At 49.5% G+C, this 23,358-nt stretch overlaps 1 protein-coding gene across 9 annotated transcripts in view; it reads left to right on the forward strand.

Annotated features, from left to right (window-relative positions):
- UNC79 (unc-79 homolog, NALCN channel complex subunit) overlaps window positions 1-23,358 on the forward strand; it is a 198,914-nt gene that overhangs the window by 76,732 nt on the left and 98,824 nt on the right. For all 9 annotated transcript variants that reach the window (XR_009547198.1, XM_060180972.1, XM_060180977.1 and 6 more), the window contains exons 10-16: window positions 319-359; window positions 4,004-4,032; window positions 8,743-8,972; window positions 11,398-11,569; window positions 14,263-14,493; window positions 19,829-20,019; window positions 20,599-20,722. Coding sequence is in view for 8 of the 9 variants with exons in the window: in XM_060180972.1 (XP_060036955.1) it covers window positions 319-359; window positions 4,004-4,032; window positions 8,743-8,972; window positions 11,398-11,569; window positions 14,263-14,493; window positions 19,829-20,019; window positions 20,599-20,722 (1,018 nt within the window). In the remaining variant the exon portion in view is untranslated. The remainder of the gene's footprint in view (window positions 1-318; window positions 360-4,003; window positions 4,033-8,742; window positions 8,973-11,397; window positions 11,570-14,262; window positions 14,494-19,828; window positions 20,020-20,598; window positions 20,723-23,358) is intronic.

A 23,358-nucleotide genomic window follows, 5' to 3' on the forward strand; every position in this document is an offset into this window, starting at 1 on the left:
ATGGTTGGTGATTCTTGTGGGCTTTCTTTGTTTGTCAGTCTCACAGCATCACACTCAGCCTTGTACAAGTCATACTGTATTTGGCTTGACTTAATTAGCATCTCATCTGCATCATTTCAAGATAACTGAATATGATGAAACGCCTATGATTTGTCATTTAGTGGCGAGCTTTAGACACTGAAAAGCTCATTGTGCCGGTGCTCTTAATCACACTTCCTTCCCTTGAAAGCCTCTTAGAGAGAGGCTGCCGCTCAGAAACGCCCATGCAGAGAAGGAGCCGCAAGGAGGCGCAGCACTGAGCTCTGTTTTTCTTCACAGGGACCACAGTGAATGGCTGATCGATGTTCTTCTGCCGCAAGGTACTGTTTCTCTCAGGGAGGGTGGTGCTGGGTGGCTGGACCTAGGGCACGGTCACCTTGTCGCTTTACTTTCCGAAGTCAGAAGCCAGAGTAGTGTGTCCTTTGACTGATCGTGGAGAGGAGCCACTGTACCAGTGTCATTTATTTATTTATTTATTTATTTATTTATTTATTTATTCCCTTTTGTTGCCCTTGTTGTTTTTTATTGTTGTAGTTGTTGTTGTTGTTGGATAGGACAGAGAGAAATGGAGAGAGGAGGGGAAGACAGAGGGGGGGAGAGAAAGACAGACACCTGCAGACCTGCTTCACCACCTGTGAAGCGACTCCCCTGCAGGTGGGGAGCCGGGGGCTCGAACCAGGATCCTCACGCCGGTGCCACGTGCTTAACCCGCTCCTCTACCACCCGACTCCCACCAGTGTCTTTCTTGTTGATACTCCCACACATCCAGTGATGAAGCAAGAGGTGTCATCTCTGTCAAAACCAAGAGACGACATTGGAGTCAAATGTCACATGACTGAAGTTGTGCTGAAGTGTCGCTTTTGTTAGTGGGGAGAAGTCTATCACCAAGGCTCTCCAGGATGATTATAGATCCAGAGAGAGGGGAAGGGGGAAAGAGAGGAAGGGAGAGAGTTAGTGGAGAGAAGTCTATCACCAAGGCTCTCCAGGATGATTATAGATCCAGAGAGAAGAGAAGGGGGAAAGAGAGGAAGGGAGAGAGAGAGAGAAAGAGAGAGAGAGAGAGAGAGAGAGAGAGAGACCATAGCACGGAAGCCTCCTCCACTGTGGTGTGGGCTGGGCTTAAACCTGGGTCATGCCCTTCGACTCCCCAAGTGAGCTATTTTGCCAAGCTTTGGATTGGGTGTATGTATGCTACTGTGTCAGGAGTCGGCAGTGACATCGTACTGTGCTGGGGTAGCAAGGAAAGGAGGAGCATCCGTGGGAAGAGAACTGGCCTCTCTTTTCTCCGCTGCTGTGACATACTCCGTGTTTTCAGGGAAAACAGTCGCTGGTCAGCCTCCCCGTGTTACTGAAATGGAGATAAACCAGATGTGCTGCAGTCCATACTAAGGCTAGATTCAGTGCTCCCTGTTGCCTGCTGCCGTCCCAAGGTTGAGCCTGTTGGGGAAGGTCTCAGAACATGCCTTGGTCTACACCACACTGGGAGGAGCTACTGCAGCCGCCTAACTGGAGGTCGAGCCAGATGCAGGCAGCTGAGGGAGCAGAGGGCAGAGGGTGGCCGGGAGCTGGAGGCTTCCTGAATGCAGCTGGCAGACAGGAGGGACTGCCTATAGGACTCTAGGGGGAGAGAGCAAGACATTTCACAGGAAAAGCTGCCGGCCCTTGCGTGGGTGACCTCTCAGCAGAGGTGAGCCTTGTTACTGGCCTCTCGTGTGAACTCTAGTGGCTGACAACAGAAAAAGGACCAGGAGACCATTTTAATCACAAATGATCTATTTTATTGTACAGAAGGCAGGGCTTAAGTAGCAGAAGGGAACAAAGGACATTTTTCACAGGAGGCAATAGTGATGGGCTTTGAAGGTCAGAACCTTCATGGCGAAAGTTCTAAGGGATGAAGAGAATTGATAGTGGTAAAGGGGAGTTCCGGAGTGATTAGTGGCAAGAGAGAAGCAGACAGAAAGAAGCCTTGAAGGCAGAGAGATAAGATAGAGGAGTTAGACCAAGTGGAGGAGGAGGTGAAGGAAATAGAAAGAAGGGTCTTTTGGTCAAGGCAGAATGGAGTCTGTGTGATCACAGCAGGTGAACTGTAGTGAACTTTAAGCAGGCAAACCATCTGGTTTATAACAAGGAAATGAGTTAAGTGTTAGGGGGTGTAGGTTCCTGTGATGGTTGGGAGACTGACAAGGGGAAACTGAGTCAGGAGAGCTTTTCCTTTCATGCTCGACCCCTGAAAGGGAGAGGCTGACAGGTGAGGTGTCTTTTCAGACCTCCCTCTGTATGATGGGAGTTCCCCTATGCTCTACCATGCTCTCACAATTAACCCCACGAAAACATTTAAAAAAAGAATGGAGTACTTAATATTAGCTGAATTTTGTGTTTTGTTTTAACTACAGCCTTTATTTGATCAGCATACTGCTTATTTGTAGTCTGACTTTTAATGTTAGATCACCTCCACTTAAGAGATATATTTATTTGGTGTTGTCTATTTGTAAAGTGGAGCAATAATATCTATATCCTCCAAGGAGATATTTTGAACATTTGCTTCAGAATTTCTGTAAAGAGATTTGAACTGTATGTTTCTAGGTAACCTTTCCTTACCTTTGAGGTAATTCAGTCTGTCTTGTTAGTGAACTGCCGTGCTCTGAAGTAAAAATCCAAAGTCAGGTGATTGCTTAGGCTCAGTGACTGCACAACTTCACCACTGTTCTCAGTAGAGGGAGTGACACACACACACACACACACACACACACACACAGAGAGAGAGAGAGAGAGAGAGGAGTGGGGAGAGAGAGATGGGAGACACCCGTGGCACTACCGACTGCATGTGAAGTGTCTCCCCTACAGGCAGAGACCAGGTGCTTGAACCCTGGTCCTTATGCACAATAATGTGTACGTTCCACCAGATAGTGCCACTGCCTGACCCCTAAACTCTACTTTTAAATGCAGTTATGTTGTTGAATCCTGTCACTATCTCCAGATTATATTTCTCTTTGAAAGGGAGTGGACAGTAACTTCTCACGATTTACCTAGAGATGTCAAAATCAACTTCAACATCTAGTACATAATATAATGAAATCGCCTTAAATCTCAGCGAGGCCAACTTGAAGCTGAGTCGTACATTTCTTTGAGTTACATCAGCCAATTTATGATCTCCAGACTGGGAGCTGTTTACTCTTGAACATCTTAGCCATTTCTGACATAGACTCTACTGTGGATAATGGCCTAGTTCCTTTTTTTTAGTGCTTACAATTTCAGGAGAAAGGTTAACATTCCTGGAAAATTATTTTCAGGTACCCTCAAGCACTGATTCTCATGAAATTAATTGGTATTCCCAGTGAAAGGAATGCTTATCCACTTGTTAAAATCAAACTTGAAGTAGACGGTAGTTTGACAGCCTCACTCCAGCTAGTCAGCCCATGGGTTTGGACATGACTTGCTCTTCATTAACCATGCAGCTGGTCTTACTGACAAGGACGACAAGGTAATAAGTGTTTTTTCCCTACAATTCGGATACAGCCAGTCCTCTGCATGGTGAAGCTCTGATGGAGAGAGCAGTGAGCAGGAGCTAAGAGATGCTGCTCCAGTTTGTTGCTGGCTTGCAGGAGCCAAGTGCCACAGTAGCTCACCTGTGCTTTTTGTAGAGGTGACGTTAAGGTTCTGTGGCACTGAATTCCAAGTCATATCTGAGAAGGCTGAACGACCTGTTCTTAAGAACAGGTGGAGTATTTGCAGCTTGCAGGTGATTCTCGATCTCATCCAACACAATTTCAGAAATGACCAGCAGAAAGTAGGAAGACAGAGCCAGAGACAAGTAGGCAACTGCTTGTGAGGCAAGTGGGAGGCTGTTTTGACCATGTCTGGAGGCTGTGTTCAAAGCATGGCTTCCAATTTCCTTCATGGCTTCTCCTTTATTTGTAAAAGAGAACTTCCTTTGTTGATATCTCTGTGTCCCTTTTCTTCACAGCTGAGATATCGGCTATCTGTCAGAAGAAGGTAAGAGCACGCCGTCTGTCCAGTGGGGCATGATCTGCTGTGTTTGCGCAGAGTCACTGTCAACACCTGCTCGTGTCTACACTGGGTCGCCTGTGCAGATGCCTCTGTCTTCCCAAAGGGGCAAGGTCTCATGTGAGGTCGCTGTGTCTGGTCTCTCCATTCCTGCTTTTCCTCATCCATCTTGTGCACATGTTTTTGATAAATAATCTGAGGTAAAAATGTCTGAGTACCTATGGAATAGAAATGCAAAGCCCCCGTGTTTGGACCTGACCTCACAAAGGGTACTTCTTGCTCACTGCAAGGCTGTATTGCGTAGATGGAGACAGCTGTCTGCTATATGCTGATCAAAAGCTTGCCCAGTAACTTGAGTTAAAAATTCCTCCTTGAAATTGCCCTTATTCATCTTTTATGACAGCTTCCCTGAGCTGTTCCACCTTCTTTTTTGATTCTAGAACGGAAAAGTACAGGAGAAGGTGGCAAAGCGTTGTACAAAGAGCCTTGGACTAGGTAGTTGAGATGTGTGGGTTCTCCCAGCTCTGCTCTCCCAGCTCTGCTTGTGAGACTGCCCGAGTCACATAGCTGTCCCAGGACTGGCTGTGGTGGAGGGCGCTGGGAGGGCTACTCAGTTAGCTGTCGCAGTCAGGCGTCCCAGCGTGCCCATGGGCATTTATTTAGTCAGGGTTCTGTGGCTTGGCAGCTTGACTGCTGCTCTGCTGGCTCAGTCATTTTCTCTCTTCAATTCCTCCCGGCTTGCTCGTGTTTGCTGCTGCTTTCTGGGTGGGCTGAGGGCTGGCTGGTCTCAAGAAACCTTGCTCCTGTGGACAGGGCCTCAGTTGGGAGGACTGTATGTCCAGCCCTCCTTTCTATGAGATTTCTCATCCTCCAGGAGGCTAGTCTGGATGGACTCACAGCTTCAGTGTTCTGAGAGAACTAGAGAGGAGCCTGCACGGCCTCCAGAGGCTGGAGCTGAGAGGTCACACAGCAGCACATCTGCTGCGTCCCACTGGTCGGAGCAAGTGCCCAGGCAGACGGGCTGCAGTGCCAATCGTGAGACTGCCGCAGCAGTCTGTCCTCTGGGCACAGTACGACAGCTACATACTTTCTTTGCACACACAAAATACTCAGCATCTTTCAAGAGCCCCCTGAAGTCTTAGCCATCGATGGCTTTCAGGAGAAAGCTCATTATCTTGAGTCTGCACCTGGTCTGGTCATTGATGAACCTCTTTTGGTGCAAATTCTTGTGCTCCAGACAACTATAGATTGAGAAGGGCGAGTTATCTGTGCCTGCTATACAGAACACACAGTGGTGACGTATGTGGGCGACTTAGAGGCCTACACGCTGCCCACACAGAGTAGTTCTAAGATGACTGTGAATTGTTCTGGGGGCCGGCATAGGGGAGTCAAGTCAGGGCATTGCACATGCACCCTGCCACTGAGGGGCCTCTCCAGTTCGGCGGTAACATCATCCTCCTCATCATCATCATTTTATTACCACCAGGGTTGTCACTGGGACTCAGTGCTGGCACTATGAATCTGTCACCCCCTTGGCCATTTCCCCCTTTGTTTCTTTCTACTATTTTTGATTGGACAGAGAGAAATTGAGAGGGGAGGGGAGATAGAAAGAGGGAGAGATAGGCACTTGCCAACCTATTTCACCACTTGTGAAGCTCCCCCCTGCAGGTGGTGGCAGGGGCTCGAACCCAGGTCCTCGTGCGTGGCAATGTGTGTGCTTAACTGGGTGCACCACTGCCTGGCACCCTATTCTGTTAATCGATGATTGATTTTGGCAGTGAGAGGAAACAGAGAACTGCATACGCACACACACACACACACACACACACACACACACACACACACACACACACACGGCAGCATAGACCTGCTCCACCATCCACGGACCTTCTCCATCTGTCCGTAGCTGAGGCCGGTGCTCCTGCATGGTGCTGGGCGCAAACCAGGGTCTCATGGTGGTGAACTGTGTGCCAACAACTACTGTGGGGAAGCTGATTCAAAGGCGTTTTGGCGACGGGGGTGGGCAGCAGTCGGTGGCACACCAGGTTGAACGCACATGTTGCAGTGCACAAGGGCACGGGTTCAAGCCTCTGGTCCCTACCTGCAGCGGGGAAGCTTCCTGAACAGTGAAATAGGGCTTCAGGCATCTCTCTGTCTCCCCTCCTCTCAGTTTCTCTCTGTCTCTGGAAATGTGTGTGGGGGTCAAAGGGGCACAAAGCAGGAGAAATGCCCCTCCCCCCAGCAGCCAGGGCTGACGCGGATGACGGATCTCAGGCTCTAGATGTAGAAGAAGCAAAACTTTCACAGGTACACACTTTCAGCCTGGCCAATAACAAGGAAAAGACACGTTCATGAGCTCGGGCCCCCTGCACACACAGTGCTGCCATGTGACCTTCAGGCCGCGTCCTTATGACCCGGTTTGTCTTGTCGTTGGCAGGGCTTCCCTGCTCCATGATGGCTATTTTCAGGAGATGGGAAAGTGCCCTCAGCACCAGAGCTTCCTCCAGACCAGCGGGGGCTGGGCTCGAGCAGTGGTACTAGCTAGGCCGGTGGTCTTGCCGGCACTTCTGGTTTTTATTTGCTTCATGCTATTTTACTTTACTTTATTCAATTATACTCTATTGTATTCTATTTTGTGAGAAGCACCAAAACACCACTCTTCCCTCCATGAATTCCCCTAGTGCTCTCCTGTGATGCTGGAACTTGAACCCAGGACACCTCCTCCCTGACATGACAAGGTGTGCACTTTACAATTTGCACCGTCTTGTGGCCTCGGTCTGTCAGAACGGTAAAGATTTATTTCATGTGAGAGGGTGAGAGAGCCTCACGAGACAGGAAGAGAGAGCAGTCAGAGCACTATAGGAACATGGGGCCAGGGTTCTGGCTTGCAAGTCTGGCACCCTGCCTCCTTAACTGTCCTCCAGCCACCTAGAACAGAAGTAAATGAAAGTGAAGTCCAGTGGCTGGTGCGGTGACCCAGCTGCAAGGGCTCTGGACCCTCAGCCCGAGGTTCTTGGCTTGATGCCCAGCTCTGCGTGTACCCCAGTGCTGCCCCGGCTGCCGCTTCTCCCTCTCTGTCTCATGTGAAGCTCTTTAATCAGTCTTTAAAAACCTGTTTATTTATTTATTATTGGATAGAGCCGGAAAGAAATGGAGAGGGAGGGTGGATACGAAGAGACGCCTGCTGATGTGTGTCACTCGTGCTTGTTTCTTGAAACCAGTCAGTTAATTTATGACAGGAGACAGAGAGAAACTGAGAAGGGGAGACGAGACAGACAGACGCCCGCAGCCCCGCTCCACCACTCGGGAAGCTTCCCCCCTGCAGGTGGGGACCTGGGGCTCGAACCCGGGTCCTTGTGCGCTGTAATGTGTGCGCTCAGCCAGGTGCACCACCGCCTGGCCCCCCTTTAATCTTTTAAAATACAGTAATTAAATTATTTTGAATAGAGACAGAAATTGAGAGGGAAGGGGTAGGTAGAGAGGGAGTGACAGACACCTGCAGACCTACTTCACCACTCATGAAGCTTCCCTCCCCCCAAAGGTGGGGACAGGGGGCTTGAACCCGTTCTTTGCTCACTGTACCATTTGCGCTCAACCAGGTGTGTCACCACCCGGCCCCACAAAACAAATAATTTTAAACAGTAAAAGAAATATTGAGGGGCCGGGTGGTGCTGCACCTGGTTGAGTGCATGTATTACAGCGCACAAGGACCCGGGTTCGAGCCCCCGGTTCCCACCTGCAGGGGGAAAGCTTCACGAGCAGTGAAGCAGGGCTGCAGGTGTCTCTCTGTCTCTCTCCTTCTCTATCCCTCCCTTCCCTCTTGAATTCTGGCTGTCTCTATCCAATAAATAAAGATAAGATTTATAAAAAATAAAATAAATAAAATAGAACAAATACATATTTTTCAAAAATAAATACTGAAAGGATCTCAGTGGCCAGGGAGACGGCTCAGTGGGCAGAGTGCGGGATCAGCAAACTCCGGCTTCAGTTCCTGGTGCCACACTTACTTACCTCTCTGATGTGGAACGCTTTCTCCATAGGCACAGCCTTCCTGTAAGATGCACTAGGGGGCATTTCAGGTTGCTTTACAGTCGACTGAGCTGAGTCCCAGTCAGAAAACCAGCACAGGTGCCGAAGTGCCATGCTCAGGCTGTGAGAGGGTAAACTGCTGTTGGAGATGATGGCCCTCAGCCAGTCTGCCCGCCGCGGTGTCCTGGCACAGGCTGGTGCCAGCCTTGTCCCGTGCCGGTCTCCCCACCATCTCTGTCGCCTCTGAGTCTTCCTGCTTTGAGCATATCGCTGTGAGAACTTCTGATGGAAGAGAGAGTTCTCCGGACTCAAGCCATCGGGTGTGTGGTGGTGGCATCTCGTGGCCGGGGGCACACCTTTACCTAGGTCGGGGCTGTCCTTGGGATGGCTTTGCTCCCTGTGGAGCCTCTTCCCGTTCCCCTGGCTTCATCTGTCGCTTCTGACCTGCGGTGGTTGACACAGCTGGGCCCGTAGTGCCTCTTGCTGTGCTGATCTGGTCCCCTGGCCTCAGCCTCTGACTCTGAGCTCTTCTGACTTTGAGCCAAACTTACCTCAGTGACTGATTTCGTTTAACTTCACTTTTTTTTCCTTCATGCCAGATTTTACACTGACATTTCGTTGCTATTCGGTGGGCATCACTGAGCTGACCTCACGTCTCTTTGCCTCTAGAACTGCAGCTCTCATGTCAGGAGAGCCGTGGTCACCTGCTTCTCAGCAGGCTGCTGCGGCCGCCACGGAAACAGGCCCGTCCGATACTGCAAAAGATGCCACTCCAACCACCACAGCAGCGAGGTGGGGGCGGCCTCTGAGACCCACCTGTACCAGACCTCCCCGCCTCCCATCAACACCCGGGAGTGCGGGGCGGAGGAGCTGGTCTGCGCCGTGGAGGCTGTCATCAGGTACCTGCCCCTCGGAGCCTCTGAGCTGCTCCCCTTGCAGTGGCTTGTCTGCTCCCTGCCGCTCTGAGGCGTGAACTTAACCCAACTCCAAGCGCCTCCAGCTGGGCCAGCTGCCCCGCTCAGCAGCAGAAAGGGATTGTTGGGTGCCAGCTTGGTGCCGGGTGTGTGTGAGGCACTTAGGGGACAGTAGAGGTTGAAATGTGCCAATTACCCTGTGAGAAGCAGAAGCCTGGTATTGTGGGGGAGCCATACGGAGGCTCAGTCACCGTGAGGGGTGGGGATGAAGCACAGTTGGACTGACAGCAGTGCTGGCCAGTGGGGAGAGGAGACCTCCTCCCCCTTCCCCACAAGGGCCAGAGAAGGCCAGGCAGCTCTGTTGGGGTCAGCTACAAGACTGTGGAGGAGGGAGACCCCACCTCACAGGGGCCAGAGAAGGCCAGGCAGCTCTGTCGGGGTCAGCTATAAGACTGTGGCAGAGGGAGACCCCACCTCACAGGGGCCAGAGAAGGCCAGGCAGCTCTGTCGGGGTCAGCTACAAGACTGTGGCGGAGGGAGACCCCACCTCACAGGGGCCTTTTTCTCCTCCATCACATGATACAAAGAAGACCTTCAGAAAAGAAACCCCAAACCTGTTCTCTTTCTGTGTACTACTCATGGAGGCAAGAGTTCTAAAAATTAAGTTTTTATTTGTATTTGTTTTAATGAGAGAGAGAGAGAAAGCCAAAGAGATAGAAAGGCCAGAGCACTGCTCAGCTCTGGCATACAATGGTGGTGGGGGTTGAATCTGCCTCAGGCATGGAAATCTTTTGCAGAACTATAATGCTGTCTCTCTAAAAATTAAAGAAATCATATTACAGCATAGACTTTTAATGGTGGGGTTACATGTTTTGTTTCTCTCATTCCAGTGACTTGTGGAAGTGCAGTGTCAGAGGAAACGGTATAGAATGTTTGGAAATAGAAAAATCAGTCTTGCTGCTATAATCATCACTGATTTTGCAAATAATCACCCAGTTTTATTCAAATTCATGTTTTACTACTTAACTAAAGTCCCTTTGCATCCAAATAAAACTTTTGTTTTTTGTTACCACTGGGGCTTCATTGCTCTGAGCTGACCTTTTTCAGATAGAAGGAGAGAGACGGGTAGGGAGACAGCAGAGCTCTGAAGCTTCCTCTGGAGTGATGGACCCTGGGCTCCATCCTGGACTGGGGGTATAGATGGACCTGCCCATGTCCGTCTCTAGCAGAGAAGTGGTTACAGAAGCAAGAGCTCCCATCTCTGCAACCCAGAGGGGGGAAATGTTGGGGAAGATGCCCAGAGGGCTGTGAACTCCAGTTTCACCAGGACCCACAGAGAGAAGAGGAAAAAATGTAGGCATGACCGAGGAAGACAAGGCAGGGCCGTAGAAGAAATGGGCAAACGTGTACATGTAGATAGAATCATAGAAATAATCGTCAGCCCACACCTGCGACCTTGGGAGAACCGCTGCAGATTCCAGTGGAGAGGTGGGGACACAGAGCTCTGGCTTTGGGATGGCATGAAATTATTCCCCTTGTTAACTTGTAATTTTGTGAATCAGTATTAAACAGACAGTTTGGGGACTTATTTTGCAAGCTTGTGAAAAAAAAAAAAAAGACTGTCACGTGTGTAGCCAGTTGGAAGAGCAGTGTCCCAGGCTGACTGTCACATGTGTAGCCAGTTGGAAGAGCAGTGTCCCAGGCTGACTGTCACGTGTGTAGCCAGTTGGAAGAGCAGTGTCCCAGGCTGTCACATGTGTAGCCAGTTGGAAGAGCAGTGTCCCAGGCTGACTGTCACGTGTGTAGCCAGTTGGAAGAACAGTGTCCCAGGCTGACTGTCACGTGTGTAGCCAGTTGGAAGAACAGTGTCCCAGGCTGACTGTCACGTGTGTAGCCAGTTGGAAGAGCAGTGTCCCAGGCTGACTGTCACGTGTGTAGCCAGTTGGAAGAGCAGTGTCCCAGGCTGACTGTCACATGTGTAGCCAGTTGGAAGAGCAGTGTCCCAGGCTGACTGTCACGTGTGTAGCCAGTTGGAAGAGCAGTGTCCCAGGCTGACTTGAAGGCTTTGAAGCCTAGGTTTTGAGTAGTTTCCTGTTTGGGTGTGAATTCCTCGGCCGCTCCTGCGTGAGACATGTGTTCTATGTCCACAGAGCTCTCCAGTAGATACAAGGGGAACTCTGGCTTCTAATGGGGTGGTCAGAAAGCATTGATTCTGTCTGATTTTAATAGCTTGGAGGAAACACCCAAGTCTGCCCATCTTTGAAATGTGTGGGCAAGGAAATGAAATGGGGCTTCTCAGGCAACTCCTAACGGTGACGCCTGAAGACTGAGAAGCCACCGTGCAGGACGGGTTGTGGCCTGCAATGTGGTTTTGCTCTGTGGTCTCACTCGAAGCCTCCCCTTTTGGCAGCTTGTTGAAAGAAGCCGAGTTCCACGCGGAGCAGCGGGAGCACGAGCTGAACCGGCGCCGCCAGCTGGGCCTCTCCTGTCCCCACCACTCCCTGGAGAACGCTGACTTTGATAACAAGGATGATGACAAGCACGACCAGCGGCTGCTCAGCCAATTCGGAATATGGTTCTTAGTAAGAAAAGGACTTGCTTCTGCTTCCTGTTATGCCTCAGTCCAGCACTGCTCTGGGGACAGCTTCATCCCCTTCTCCCTCAGTGCCTCCTCCTCCTCCCCTCCCTCCCTTCAGTCCTATAGGATACAGAGAAAAATTGAGGGGAGAGAGAGGGAGAGAGACAGAGAGACACCTGTAGCCTGCTTCACCACTCATGAAGCTCCTCTCCTGCAGGTGGGGACTGGGGCTTGAACCCGGGTCCTTGCACATGGTGATATGTGCACTCAACCAGGTGGGCCACCATTCTGCTCCTCAGTTCTATTTCCTTTTCATTATCAGTGCTTTGCAGAATCAGAAGCTAGCAGGGCCGAATTCCACACCGTTCCCACCACCAGGGCTCTGTGTCCCCACCCTCCAGTGGAGACTAAAGCGGTCCCCCAAGGTCACAGAGATGGGTGGACCATGTATCTAAATCTGTCTGTCTATGTTCTTTTATTTTGCTCATTTTTATTCATTTCTATGATCCTACCTTCAATTCCTTTCTAGTCCCACCTCCACATATTAATCACTACTTCCGAGGGTCCTTCCTTTCCCTCTTTCCTCTCAGATAAACAACACAGTACCTGACTGCCCCTTGGGGATGGCATTAAAACAAGGTTCTTGGTGACAAGCATTCCAGGTCTTGATGGAATTGGGGTTCAGAGCCCTCTGGCCATCTTTCCTGAACACTTCTCCCCTCTAGGAATATGGACCAATATTCTTTTTGGGGTGCAGGTGGTGGGAGTGTGGCTTCATTGCTGGTTTCTTGAAAGAAGTAATTAGTGAAAAATTAATGGTTTCCCTCCAGGACAGCGACTTTCCACCTTGGACTGCGTGTTGGTTTTACCTGGGACACATGTAAGACCTGGTGAAGCCTAGATCCAGCCCTAGAATTATGAGAACTTTGTAAAAGGCTCCCTAGTTGATCCTACCGAGTAGCTGGGTATTGAAAGGTACTGTGTCAGCCCATAGCTCTGTCAGGAGGTGAAGGTGAGGCGACTAGGGTGTTGAGACTCTGTGTAACTCACAGAACTTACCCATCCCAACATCTACATATGTGAGAGTTTTCTTCAAGTTTATTCTTTTTAAATTTTTAAATTATTTTTATTTATTGATTGTATAGAGACAGAAATCGAGAGGGAAGCGAGGGATAGAGAGAGTGAGAGACAGAGAGACAGACACCTGCAGCACTGCTTCACTACTTGTGAAGCTTTCCCCCTGCAGGTGGGGACTGGGGGTTCGAACCCAGGTCCTTGCGCACTGTAACATGTGCGCTCAACCGGGTGCACCACCACCCGTCCCCTCTCTTTTAATTTTTAAAAGTTGTATTGATTTATTATTGGGTAGAGACAGAGAAATTGAGAGGGGAGTGGGAGATAGAGAGGGAGAGGGACAGAGAGACACCTGCAGCCCTGAAGCTTCCCCCCTGCAGGTGGGGACCAGGGGCTTGGACCTGCATCCTTGCGCTCTGCGGTGTGTGTGCCTAGCCTGGTGCGCTGCTGCCTGGCTCCAGCGTTCATTCTCCGTGGAGCTTTTGTGTCGTATGGTGAGTCTGCACACAGCCAGGACAGCAATAAGCCAACGACCACTGATGAACGCTGTCGACTCCTTCAGCTTTGCCTTTGACTCAGCGTAGGTCCAAGCTACACATCTTGTAAAGTCTTGTAAAGCTAAACCTGCCGGTTCTCTAGCAGAAAGACTGAGGCTTTGGAGACACGCAGTAAACCTCGACAGCAGTGTGTCTTGTACACTTACCTGAAAAATCTTATTGTTTTATTTGAATTTTTTACTCACTTTGGATTCCACGTGTCTTGCTCGTAGCACTTCACATTCAGGTCTTTGAGGTTGAGCATAGTGCTTTTTCCCACCTGGCCCTACTCAGTGAAAATCCTTCGGAAAGAGCTGTGAGCTGTTTTAAGTCTTACCCGGCAAATGGAGTTGGGGGCTGGCTGCAAGATGCCAGGATTATTATAAATACAAAACTCGCTCTTTTTTTCTTTAATGTATTTTTATAATTTTATTTATTTATTCCCTTTTGTTGCCCTTGTTGTTTTATTGTTGTAGTTATTATTGTTGTTGTTGGTTAGGACAGAGAGAAATGGAGAGAGGAGAGGAAGACAGAGAGGGGGAGAGAAAGACAGACACCTGCAGACCTGCTTCACTGCCTGTGAAGCAGCTCCCCTGCAGGTGGGGAGCCAGGGGCTCGAACCGGGATCCTTACGCTGGTCCTTGTGCTTTGCACTGCCTGTGCTTAACCCACTGTGCTACCGCCCGACTCCCTAATGTTCTTTGTTGAGTGTGTTAATGGTCTGCAGTGCAGTCATTTTGCATCAGATACAAAATCTTTCCCTAAGCTGGATCATTTTAGAACTGGAATACACATAGGCTGTTTTCCCACTGAAGGTGCTGGTGGAATTTCACTTGGAGGACTTAGCTTTTAATATGCACAGTACATTTATTGCCGACTGGAGGGCACAGCCTGGAGAGGGAGTTGCAATCCACCTTTCCCCATTGGGAGGAATGCCGCCTCCGGAAGCAGTGATACTCCCGTATTCACTTCTCAAACTTCACTTCTAAAAGTTGTCTGTGGCTTTTTGTGCCTTTGCACGATTGTGTGTTGATGATGTGAAGACAAGCGGCTGTTGGATCAGTGTGCTTGGCCTGTCCCTCTGCAGGTGAGCCTATGCACGCCCAGCGAGAACACGCCCACGGAGAGCCTGGCCAGGCTGGTGGCCATGGTGTTCCAGTGGTTCCACTCCACGGCATACATGATGGATGACGAAGTTGGCAGTTTGGTGGAGAAACTGAAGCCTCAGTTTGTCACTAAGTGGCTGAAGACAGTGTGTGATGTCCGCTTTGATGTCATGGTCATGTGCCTTCTTCCCAAACCAATGGAATTTGCCAGGGTAAGTGGAGGCCGCTGCTTGGACCCCCAGACAGGCCTGGGCTGTGGCGGTGTGCCCAGGGCTGTGGGACAGGAGCAACTCTCCTTACTCAGTACTGATGAGATAGGCGAGTCTGGCTTAGTTCCTGTGTTGTAGGTGGTGGTGGTGGGGAGAAGCTAGAGCTCCAGAACTCTTCCCCTGCTCTGCCATTTTAAGCAGTTTGGAGGCTTGAACTCAGGACTTCAGACATACAAAGACTCTCTAGATCTCCGTATCTATCTATTATCTATCTCTGCTGAGCTGCCTCCTCTAGCCTCGAATCTTTAAGAATTTTAGGAAATCCTGTTTCCTGACACTGCTGGATATTTTTAAGAAACAAAAACAAAATACTCTGTGAGGTTGCTAGAGTTCAGTCCTTTTCTGCTCTGAGGTCTGTGGAAAGGTCAACGTTTGACAGGGCTACTACCTTCAGTTCATTTCTGTATATTATTTTTAGAGGTGCATGGGAGGGGTGTTGGCTGTACACTAGGGGTGCTGACAAGGATTACGGACTACCCAGTACCCAGTACTGACAAGGATTATGGACTACCCAGTACCCAGTACTGACAAGGATTATGGACTACCAAGTACCCAGTACCCAGTACTGACAAGGATTATGGACTACCCAGTACCCAGTACCCACTACTGACAAGGATTACGGACTACCCAGTACCCAGTACCCACTACTGACAAGGATTACGGACTACCCAGTACCCAGTACTGACAAGGATTACGGACTACCCAGTACCCAGTACCCACTACTGACAAAGATTACGGACTACCCAGTACCCAGTACCCAGTACTGACAAGGATTACGGACTACCCAGCACCCAGTTCCCACTACTGACAAGGATTACGGACTACCCAGTACCCAGTACCCAGTACTGACAAGGATTACAGACTACCCAGTACCCAGTACTGACAAGGATTACGGACTACCCAGTACCCAGTACCCAGTACCCAGTACTGACAAGGATTATGGGATACCCAGAATTATTTTTCCTCTGAGGGTTTTTTTTTTGGCAGAGAAATTGAGGGGGGAGGGGAGATAGATAGATAGATAGATAGAGAGAGAGAGAGAGAGAGACCTGCAGACCTGCTTCACCACTTCATTACAGATGGGGACCAGGGGCTTGGACCTGGATCCTTGCGTATGGTAACTGACATGTGCGCTCAGCTAGGTGCGCTCACCTGGCCCCTGACCCTCTCGATTATTTCTCTGTATTTAACTTTTCACTGCTGCCCACGTAGGCTTCACATGTATAGCCAGGAAGACCCCATACTTCTTGAATGCAATAAGATTTCTACTTAATCCAACAAAGTAGATACCCAGAGTTTATTTTCATGAGAGAGGGAGAGAGAGAGAGAGGCCCCATAGCACTGCTGTGCTCTGGTTTATGGTTATATTAGGGCCAAGCCTGGGCCCTCAGGTATGTGTCCTCAGGCCCTCTCCACCACCTAGTATGTATGTGCGAGAGAGAGAGGGAGAGAGAGAGAGAGAGCGCGAGCTTGTGCTCTGGTTTGCTTTCAACGAGGTGCTGAGGCTGAGGTTGTTTCTGTTTGCATAGACATTTGGGGAGCCTGCAGGAGCATCTCACCTTTGCGTTCTGGGGCTCAGCTCTCTGCTCTTCTCAGCAAACACTGCCTCTTTGGTGCCACCTACTGACTTGCAGAAAGAAATGGGTCTTAACATAGTGGAAACTTCCCATTTCCTGCTGTTTTACTGTCTTGATATGCTTTCCATCCTGCTTTTTAATTTTTATTTCTTTATTAGCACTAAAGAGAAAGAACTAGAATTTCGACAGTGTATTTGATGCTGGGGATAGAACTTGGGCCCTCATGCAGGCAAGTCCAGTACCCTACCCTCTATACTACTTCCCAGGCCACTCTTTCCTGCCTTTTTTTTTTTTTTTTTTTAAATAGTAAAGGGTTGGTAATATTTGGTTCTGGAAAACAAGGAGAAGTGATTATGTTGGGAAGAAATCTTTTCCTTTCCAACTGCAATTCAGTGGTTAGAGATCTGAGTGTTAACTAGAAATCAACATATTTAAAGAGGGAAATTTATTTATGTCACATGTGCAAACTCAGTAGGAACTGAGTAGTGGCCCCTGAGCTTGGAGGTGAGAGAAATGAGAGTTGACTAGAGAGAGCATGTGAGAACAGTCTCTCAGGCCCACTCTTTGTGGGAAGGGGTTTTCCAGGACCAGGGAATGGGGGCAGTTTGAACGTCTTGCTCTCAGCATCTTGGGAAGGCCTGTTTCCCCGAATACTCCAAATATTCTTTTGCACATGAGCGATTTCCCAGTCATATGGTCTGTTGTTCTACTGTTGACATGGTGGAGTGCCCAGCAAGCCTTGAAGTAGAAGAGCGAGGAGCCTCATTCCTTCCTTCCTCAAGACTGCAAGTGTAGTCACACTGCTTGGTGCCAGCTGCAGCTGGGGCTGGGGAATCCGGTGGCCATCACCTTTTTGATCCGCACACAGTAATCGTTCATTTACTTGTTGGATGAGACAGAACTAGAGCATTATCCTGGCATACGCAGTGCCAGAGCTTAAACTTGGGGCTCACATGTGCTCAGCTACCAAGTCAGTCCCGACCATGGGCTTTGCTTCTTTAAGGTTGCATTTATCTGCAGAGCAGACCAGTGAACTGCTGGCAACCCTGAAATCAGGCCAGTGGTCCTGTCTTTACTGCGCTGGGATGGCCACGAGGGCAGGCAGGAAGCCTCACTGAGAGGCAGAGCTGACTCATCTTCGTGGTGGAAGGACTCTGCTAGAAATGTTTTTCCTTGAGCCTGTAGGGTACCAATGGATTGAAAACATTCACTTGCCAAAGTGACAGATCTTGAACAGATCTTTTTATTTATTTATTATGAAAGAGACAGGGATGGATGGATGGAGGGAGGGAGAGAGAGAGGGGAGAGGGAGAGGGAGAGGCTCTGAGCACTGCTTAGCTTTGGTAAAAGGTGGTGCTGGGGATTGAACCTGGGACCTCTGGAGCCTCAGATATACAAGTTGGTGCTCTAAACAGGCTGAGCTATTTCTCTGGCCCAAGGGAAGACCTGTTTGGAACATCTTGGAGAGACCTATTTTTCATAACACTCTAAAAATTCTTTTAAATATAAGCAATTTCTCAGGAGTCAGGTGGTGGTGCAGTGGGTTGGGCACATGTGGCGCAAAGTGCAAGGATCGGCGTAGGGATCCTGGTTCGAACCCCTGGCTCCCCACCTGCAGGGAGTTGCTTCACAGGCGTTGAAGCAGGTCTGCAGGTGTCTGTCTTTCTCTCCCCCTCTCTGTCTTCCCCTCCTCTCTCCATTTCTCTCTGTCCTATCCAACAATGATGACATCAACAATTTATAATAATAATGACCACAACAAGGCTACAACAACAAGGGCAACAAAAGGGGGAAAAATGGCCTCCAGGAGCAGTGGATTCATGGTACAGGCACCGAGCCCAGCAATAACCCTGGGGGAAAATATATATATATATATATATATGCAATTTCTCAATCAAACAGTTTGTTGTTTTACTGTTGACACATTGTGTACTCACAGTGTGACTCAAATGCAAGTCTGTGTGTAGCGTGACCATAAACTATGTAAGGCCTCACCTGTGCTCACCCACTGACAAGGGTTACTTTCTGAAAATATGTAGTGATTCATAAGATACTGGCCAGCGTGACACCAAATATATGCCTGAGCTTTGGATGGACTAGATTTGTTTTGACTGTCTTGGGCTCTAAGTGAATAAACTACACATTTAAGATTGGGTTCACTTATTTAAAGTGTCTTTTCACAAATCTTACATGGTAAAAATTCAGGGTTATTCACACCCTTGTTCTTTAATTTCTTTAAATATAAAACCTTTATCTAAAACTGGATATAAGCTAGAGCCTCAGTTTGTGAGTTTAGCTTTCCCTGAATTAGAAAAAGATAAACCGGGGGACTGGGCAGTAGTGTGGTGGGTTAAGTGCAGGTGGCGCAGAGCGCAAGGACTGGTGTAAGGATCCTGGTTTGAGCCCCCCAGCTCCCCACCTGTAGGGGGGTCACTTCAAAAGCAGTGAAGCAGGTCTGCAGGTGTCTGTCTTTCCCTCCCCTCTCTGTCTTCTCTTTCTCTCTCCATTTCTCTCTGTCCTAGCCACAACAACAATAGCAATGGCAATAACAACAACAACAACAAGAACAACAGGGGGTCGGGCGGTGGCGCAGTGGGTTAAGCGCACGTGGCGCAAAGCGCAGGAACCGGCATAAGGATCCCGGTTCGAGCCCCCGGCTCCCCACCTGCAGGGGAATCGCTTCACGGGCGGTGAAGCAGGTCTGCAGGTGTCTGTCTTTCTCTCCCCTTCTCTGTCTTCCCCTCCTCTCTCCATTTCTCTCTGTCCTATCCAACAACAAATTGCGTCAACAAGGGCAATAATAATAACCACAACGAAGCTACAACAAGGGCAACAAAAGGGGGGGAAAAATGGCCTCCAGGAGCGGTGGATTCATGGTGCAGGCACCGAGCCCAGCAATAACCCTGGAGGAGGAAAAAATAATAATAATAAAAAAAAAAGAACAACAACAAGGGCAACAGGAGTGGTGGTTTTATAGTGAAGGCTCCTGGAGGCAAAGAGAGAGAGACAGAGAGAAAGAGAGAGAGAGAGAGAGAGGAACTGGGGTCCAGGTGGTAGTGCACTGGATTAATCACATATAGTATGAAGCGCAAGGACCAGTGTAAGGATCCCAGTTTCAGCTCCCAGCTCCCCACCTTCAAGGCGGGGTCACTTCACAAGTGGTAAGGCAGGTCTGCAGCTGTCTGTCTTTCTCTTTCCCCCTCTCTGTCTTCTCCTCTCTTCATTTCTCTCTGTTCTATCCAACAACAACAATAGGAAAAAAAATGGCTGCCAGGAGCAGTAGATTTGTAATGCAGACACTGAGCCCAGTGATAATACTGGAGGCAAAAATTTAAAAAAAGAGAGAAAAAGATAAAGCAGTAATAATGTGAATAAGACAGGAGATGCCGGGTAGCTCTCTCAGAAATCCGTGCACCAAGAAACGTGTGTGTAGCCCCACACACTGTGCGGCCTGCCAGTCTCTAGAGTGATGATGCCCCGAGAATGTTCAGCTTGCTAGAAACAGGCCCGTGGGGTTTCAGTTCACGTGGATGGGAAGCTCTGCGATGGCACTGGCCCCAGTAGCCTGCCGTCCGCACTCGGGCGCATCTGTGACTCTGCTTTCCTGTGGAGAGCTGCTGGGTCCCGCTGGTTAGTGGTGCTTGAGCAGGGCTCACAAGTGCCTTTGTCTCTTTTCCTCCTGCGCCTCGGGAACATCTTAGGTCGGTGGGTACTGGGATAAGTCCTGCAGCACAGTGACTCAGCTGAAGGAAGGCCTGAGCCGGATTCTCTGCCTCATCCCCTACAACGTGATCAGCCAGTCGGTGTGGGAGTGTATCATGCCCGAGTGGCTGGAGGCTGTCAGGACAGAAGTTCCAGGCAGTCAGCTGAAAGAATTCAGGGAAGTATTAAGGTGGGTACACACTCAGTGAAGTCTGACCTATTGCCGCCGTCCGCCTTTTTGCTTTCTGACGACTGTACAGATAGATGACTGTGAAGGGCCGAGAGGAGATGGCAGTCACAGATCATGTTAAGATATTTTGTAGTTGTTCGGAAGAGATTTTTGTCCTTGTGTTCCTTAGGGATGAAGTTGCTTCTTCTACATCTGAGAAGCGTCAGACCACTAGTATTATCTCTAAGGCATGTACTCCAGGGGCATAGCTGTTGCTGGACTGTGAAACTGCTGGGAACAGCTCAGAACACCGGCATTTGCAGAGTGATTGGCTCCCCAAATAAGGGACAGATGGACATGCAGCAGGAGATGTGGATGAGGGACAGATGGACATGCAACAGTGGACACAGATAAAGGACAGATGGACATGCAGCAGTGGACACAGATAAAGGACAGATGGGCACATAGCCGTAGAGGCTGATGAGGGACAGACAGCTGGACACACAGCCGTAGAGGCTGATGAGGGACAGACAGCTGGACACACAGCCGTAGAGGCTGCTGCAACCACTGGGCATTTACTTCTGTTGCTCTGCTTTCCAGCAAAATGTTTGACACCGAGCTCTGTCCCCTGCCTTTTTCAATGGAAGAGATGTTTGGCTTCATCAGCTGTCGGTTCACAGGATACCCGTCGTCAGTGCAAGAACAAGCGTTACTCTGGCTTCATGTAAGTGGTTGGTACTTTTGATCACTGGGCCCATTGTCCTTGGTCTGTGAACTTCCTTGAGAAGAAAAGGAGCAGAGTCACCACAGTGTCTGTGCATCTGTGTGCTTGCTGTGGACCACACGTGGCTTTGTAGCTCAGTAACACTTCAAATGTGCGGCCAGTGTGTGTGCAGCAGTACTGCTGAATTCACAGTAGTTTTGTTCTGTGTGCACTTTTAAAAATTATCTTTACTCATTTATTGATGGAGACAGCCAAAAATCGAGAGGAATGGGGGGGACAGAGAGACACTCGCAGCTCTGCTCCACCACTGCTCCACCACTGGATAAGCTTCCCCCCGGAGGTGGGGACCGGGGCTTTGAACCCAGGTCCTTGAACACTGTAACCTGTGCGGTCAGTCTGGTGCACCGGCACCCAGCCCCTGTGTGTACTTTTCATCCATTCTGCTCAAAGCAGGGTAGCTGTCTTGTGGGGTTCTGAGAAACCTTTGCAGTGAAATGGGCCCTCTGCTGGGTGTGGCTGGGTGCTGCTGGCTGGGAGGCATTTGCTGTCCTGTCTGCCGGGCTGGGTTTCTTTCCTGTCCTTACTTGTGAACTTCACCTTGACCTCATCAAATCAGCCGGAACACCCAGCGTTCTGTCTGGACACAGTCATCATCTGATCAAGGTGGGAACGGAGAAAGAGAAAATGCTCTGAGGGGCCTGGGTGCAACTTAGTTCCTTAGAAAGCAGTTTCTGTGGCTTGGCCGTGGCCTTCTCAGATAAGTGCATGTCGCTGGGCATGAGGACCTGGGCTCTATCCCTCGGCCTCCACCTGCATGGAGGAAGCGTCACAAGCAGTGAAGTAGGGCTGCGTTCTCTCTCTCTCTTTCTTCCCTCCTCTGTCAACTTCTCTGTTGCTGCCAATTAATAAATAAAGTACAAAAAGAATCTGGCCACTATTACCATCAGTAGCAGTAGGGCTGCATTCTCTCTCTCTCTCTCCCCTCCTCTGTTGCTGCTAATTAATAAATAAAGTAGAAAAAAGAGTCTGACCGCTATTACCATCAGCAGCAGTAGGGCTGCATTCTCTCTCTCTCTCTCTCTCCTTCTTCCCTCCTCTGTCAACTTCTCTGTTGCTGCCAATTAATAAATAAAGTACAAAAGGAATCTGGCCACTATTACCATCAGTAGCAGTAGGGCTGCATTCTCTCTCTCTCTCTTTCTCTCTCTGTCTCTTCTCTTCCCTCCTCTGTCAACTTCTCTCTGTTGCTGCCAATTAATAAATAAAGTAGAAAAAAGAGTCTGGCCACTATTACCATTAGCAGCCATGGGAATCATTTCAAAGAAGCTTCAAAAAGTAGGGCATATTCTGTTTTGTGGCAGCTGTGGGTGAGGACACGTCTCTGTACCATGGAGCATGTGTCCCCAGAGCTTTTCAAGTTGTGAAATGTCTTTCTGGGTAACCACTCAGAAAAAGCAGGGTCCACCAGAAAGCCACTTTTGGGAGCCAGACGCTTAACTTTCTGCCCACATGTAGACCTCAGTGAGAGGTTCTTCCTTTGGGAAGGGCCGTCTTGTCCGGGTGTCTAGAGTCACACCGCCCAGGCAGCGACCTGCTCTTTGGTCTGTGCCAGATCTGTGAACAGCTGGGGCTGGCTTCCTTGGTCCCTGCCTTAACTGGAGCGACTTGCAGCTTCATGTTTCCTGCTCTGGGACCTGACACGGCTTTGCCTTGAAGATAGGGAGCTATCGTTGAATCAGGAGGTTCCAGACCACCAGCCCCAGGGCCACATGGCCACAAGATCACCACTGGGATGTCTCTCTGGTCACTTTAATTATTTGTTTGTTTATTTATTTATTTATTTATTTATTTATTTATTTTCTCTTTATGTTGCCCTTGTTGTTTTTCATTGTTGTTGTAGTTGTTATTGATGTCATCCTTGTTGGATAGGACAGAGAAAAAAATAGAGAGAGGAGGGGAAGACAGAGAAGGGGAGAGAAAGACACCTGCAGACCTGCTTTCACTGCCTGTGAAGCAGCGCCCCAGCAGGTGGAGAGCCAGGTCTCTTGTCACTCTTGATGTCAGAGAGAAGGATGTAGAGGAAGCGAGTGGGAATGACAGATGGAGAGGAGAGAGGGACAGACAGCATAGCACCGCCCCACTAGCCATGGAGCTTGTCTTCTACCACCTGTGGCCCCAGATTCCGACAGGAGCTCACTTCTGTCATGTGAGCACCTGAAGGGGCACTGCCTCCTGGCTACTGAGCGCTCTCACAGAGCTCACGGTGGGGCGTTAGCACCAGGTGCTCGGTACAGTGTGCTTGGGAGCGTCTGGTGCCCATGCTGGAGGATGGTGATGGCTTGGGGGGAGATGTAGGATATGTCCCTGGTGACAACGATGATCCTCAGGGTGGTGACACTCAGGTGGGAAAAAGTGGTAACTACTCTGCTAAAGGTTTGCGGAAGTTCCAGGAACAAAGGAGATAAGCAGGTTAATTCTGGAGCAAAGAAAGGAGGTGTCTACTTCCAGAAAGTTCATTCCTGATAGGTAGCTTGACTGGTCCTTGAGGTTATGCTGACTTGCACCAGAGAGCAGTCAGATGGGACAAGCAGATTGGAGTGGGGAGGGGATGAAGGAAGCCTGCTTGCTAATTTCCC

This window comes from Erinaceus europaeus, chromosome 22, assembly GCF_950295315.1.
Source record: "Erinaceus europaeus chromosome 22, mEriEur2.1, whole genome shotgun sequence".
NCBI lineage: Eukaryota > Metazoa > Chordata > Mammalia > Eulipotyphla > Erinaceidae > Erinaceus > Erinaceus europaeus.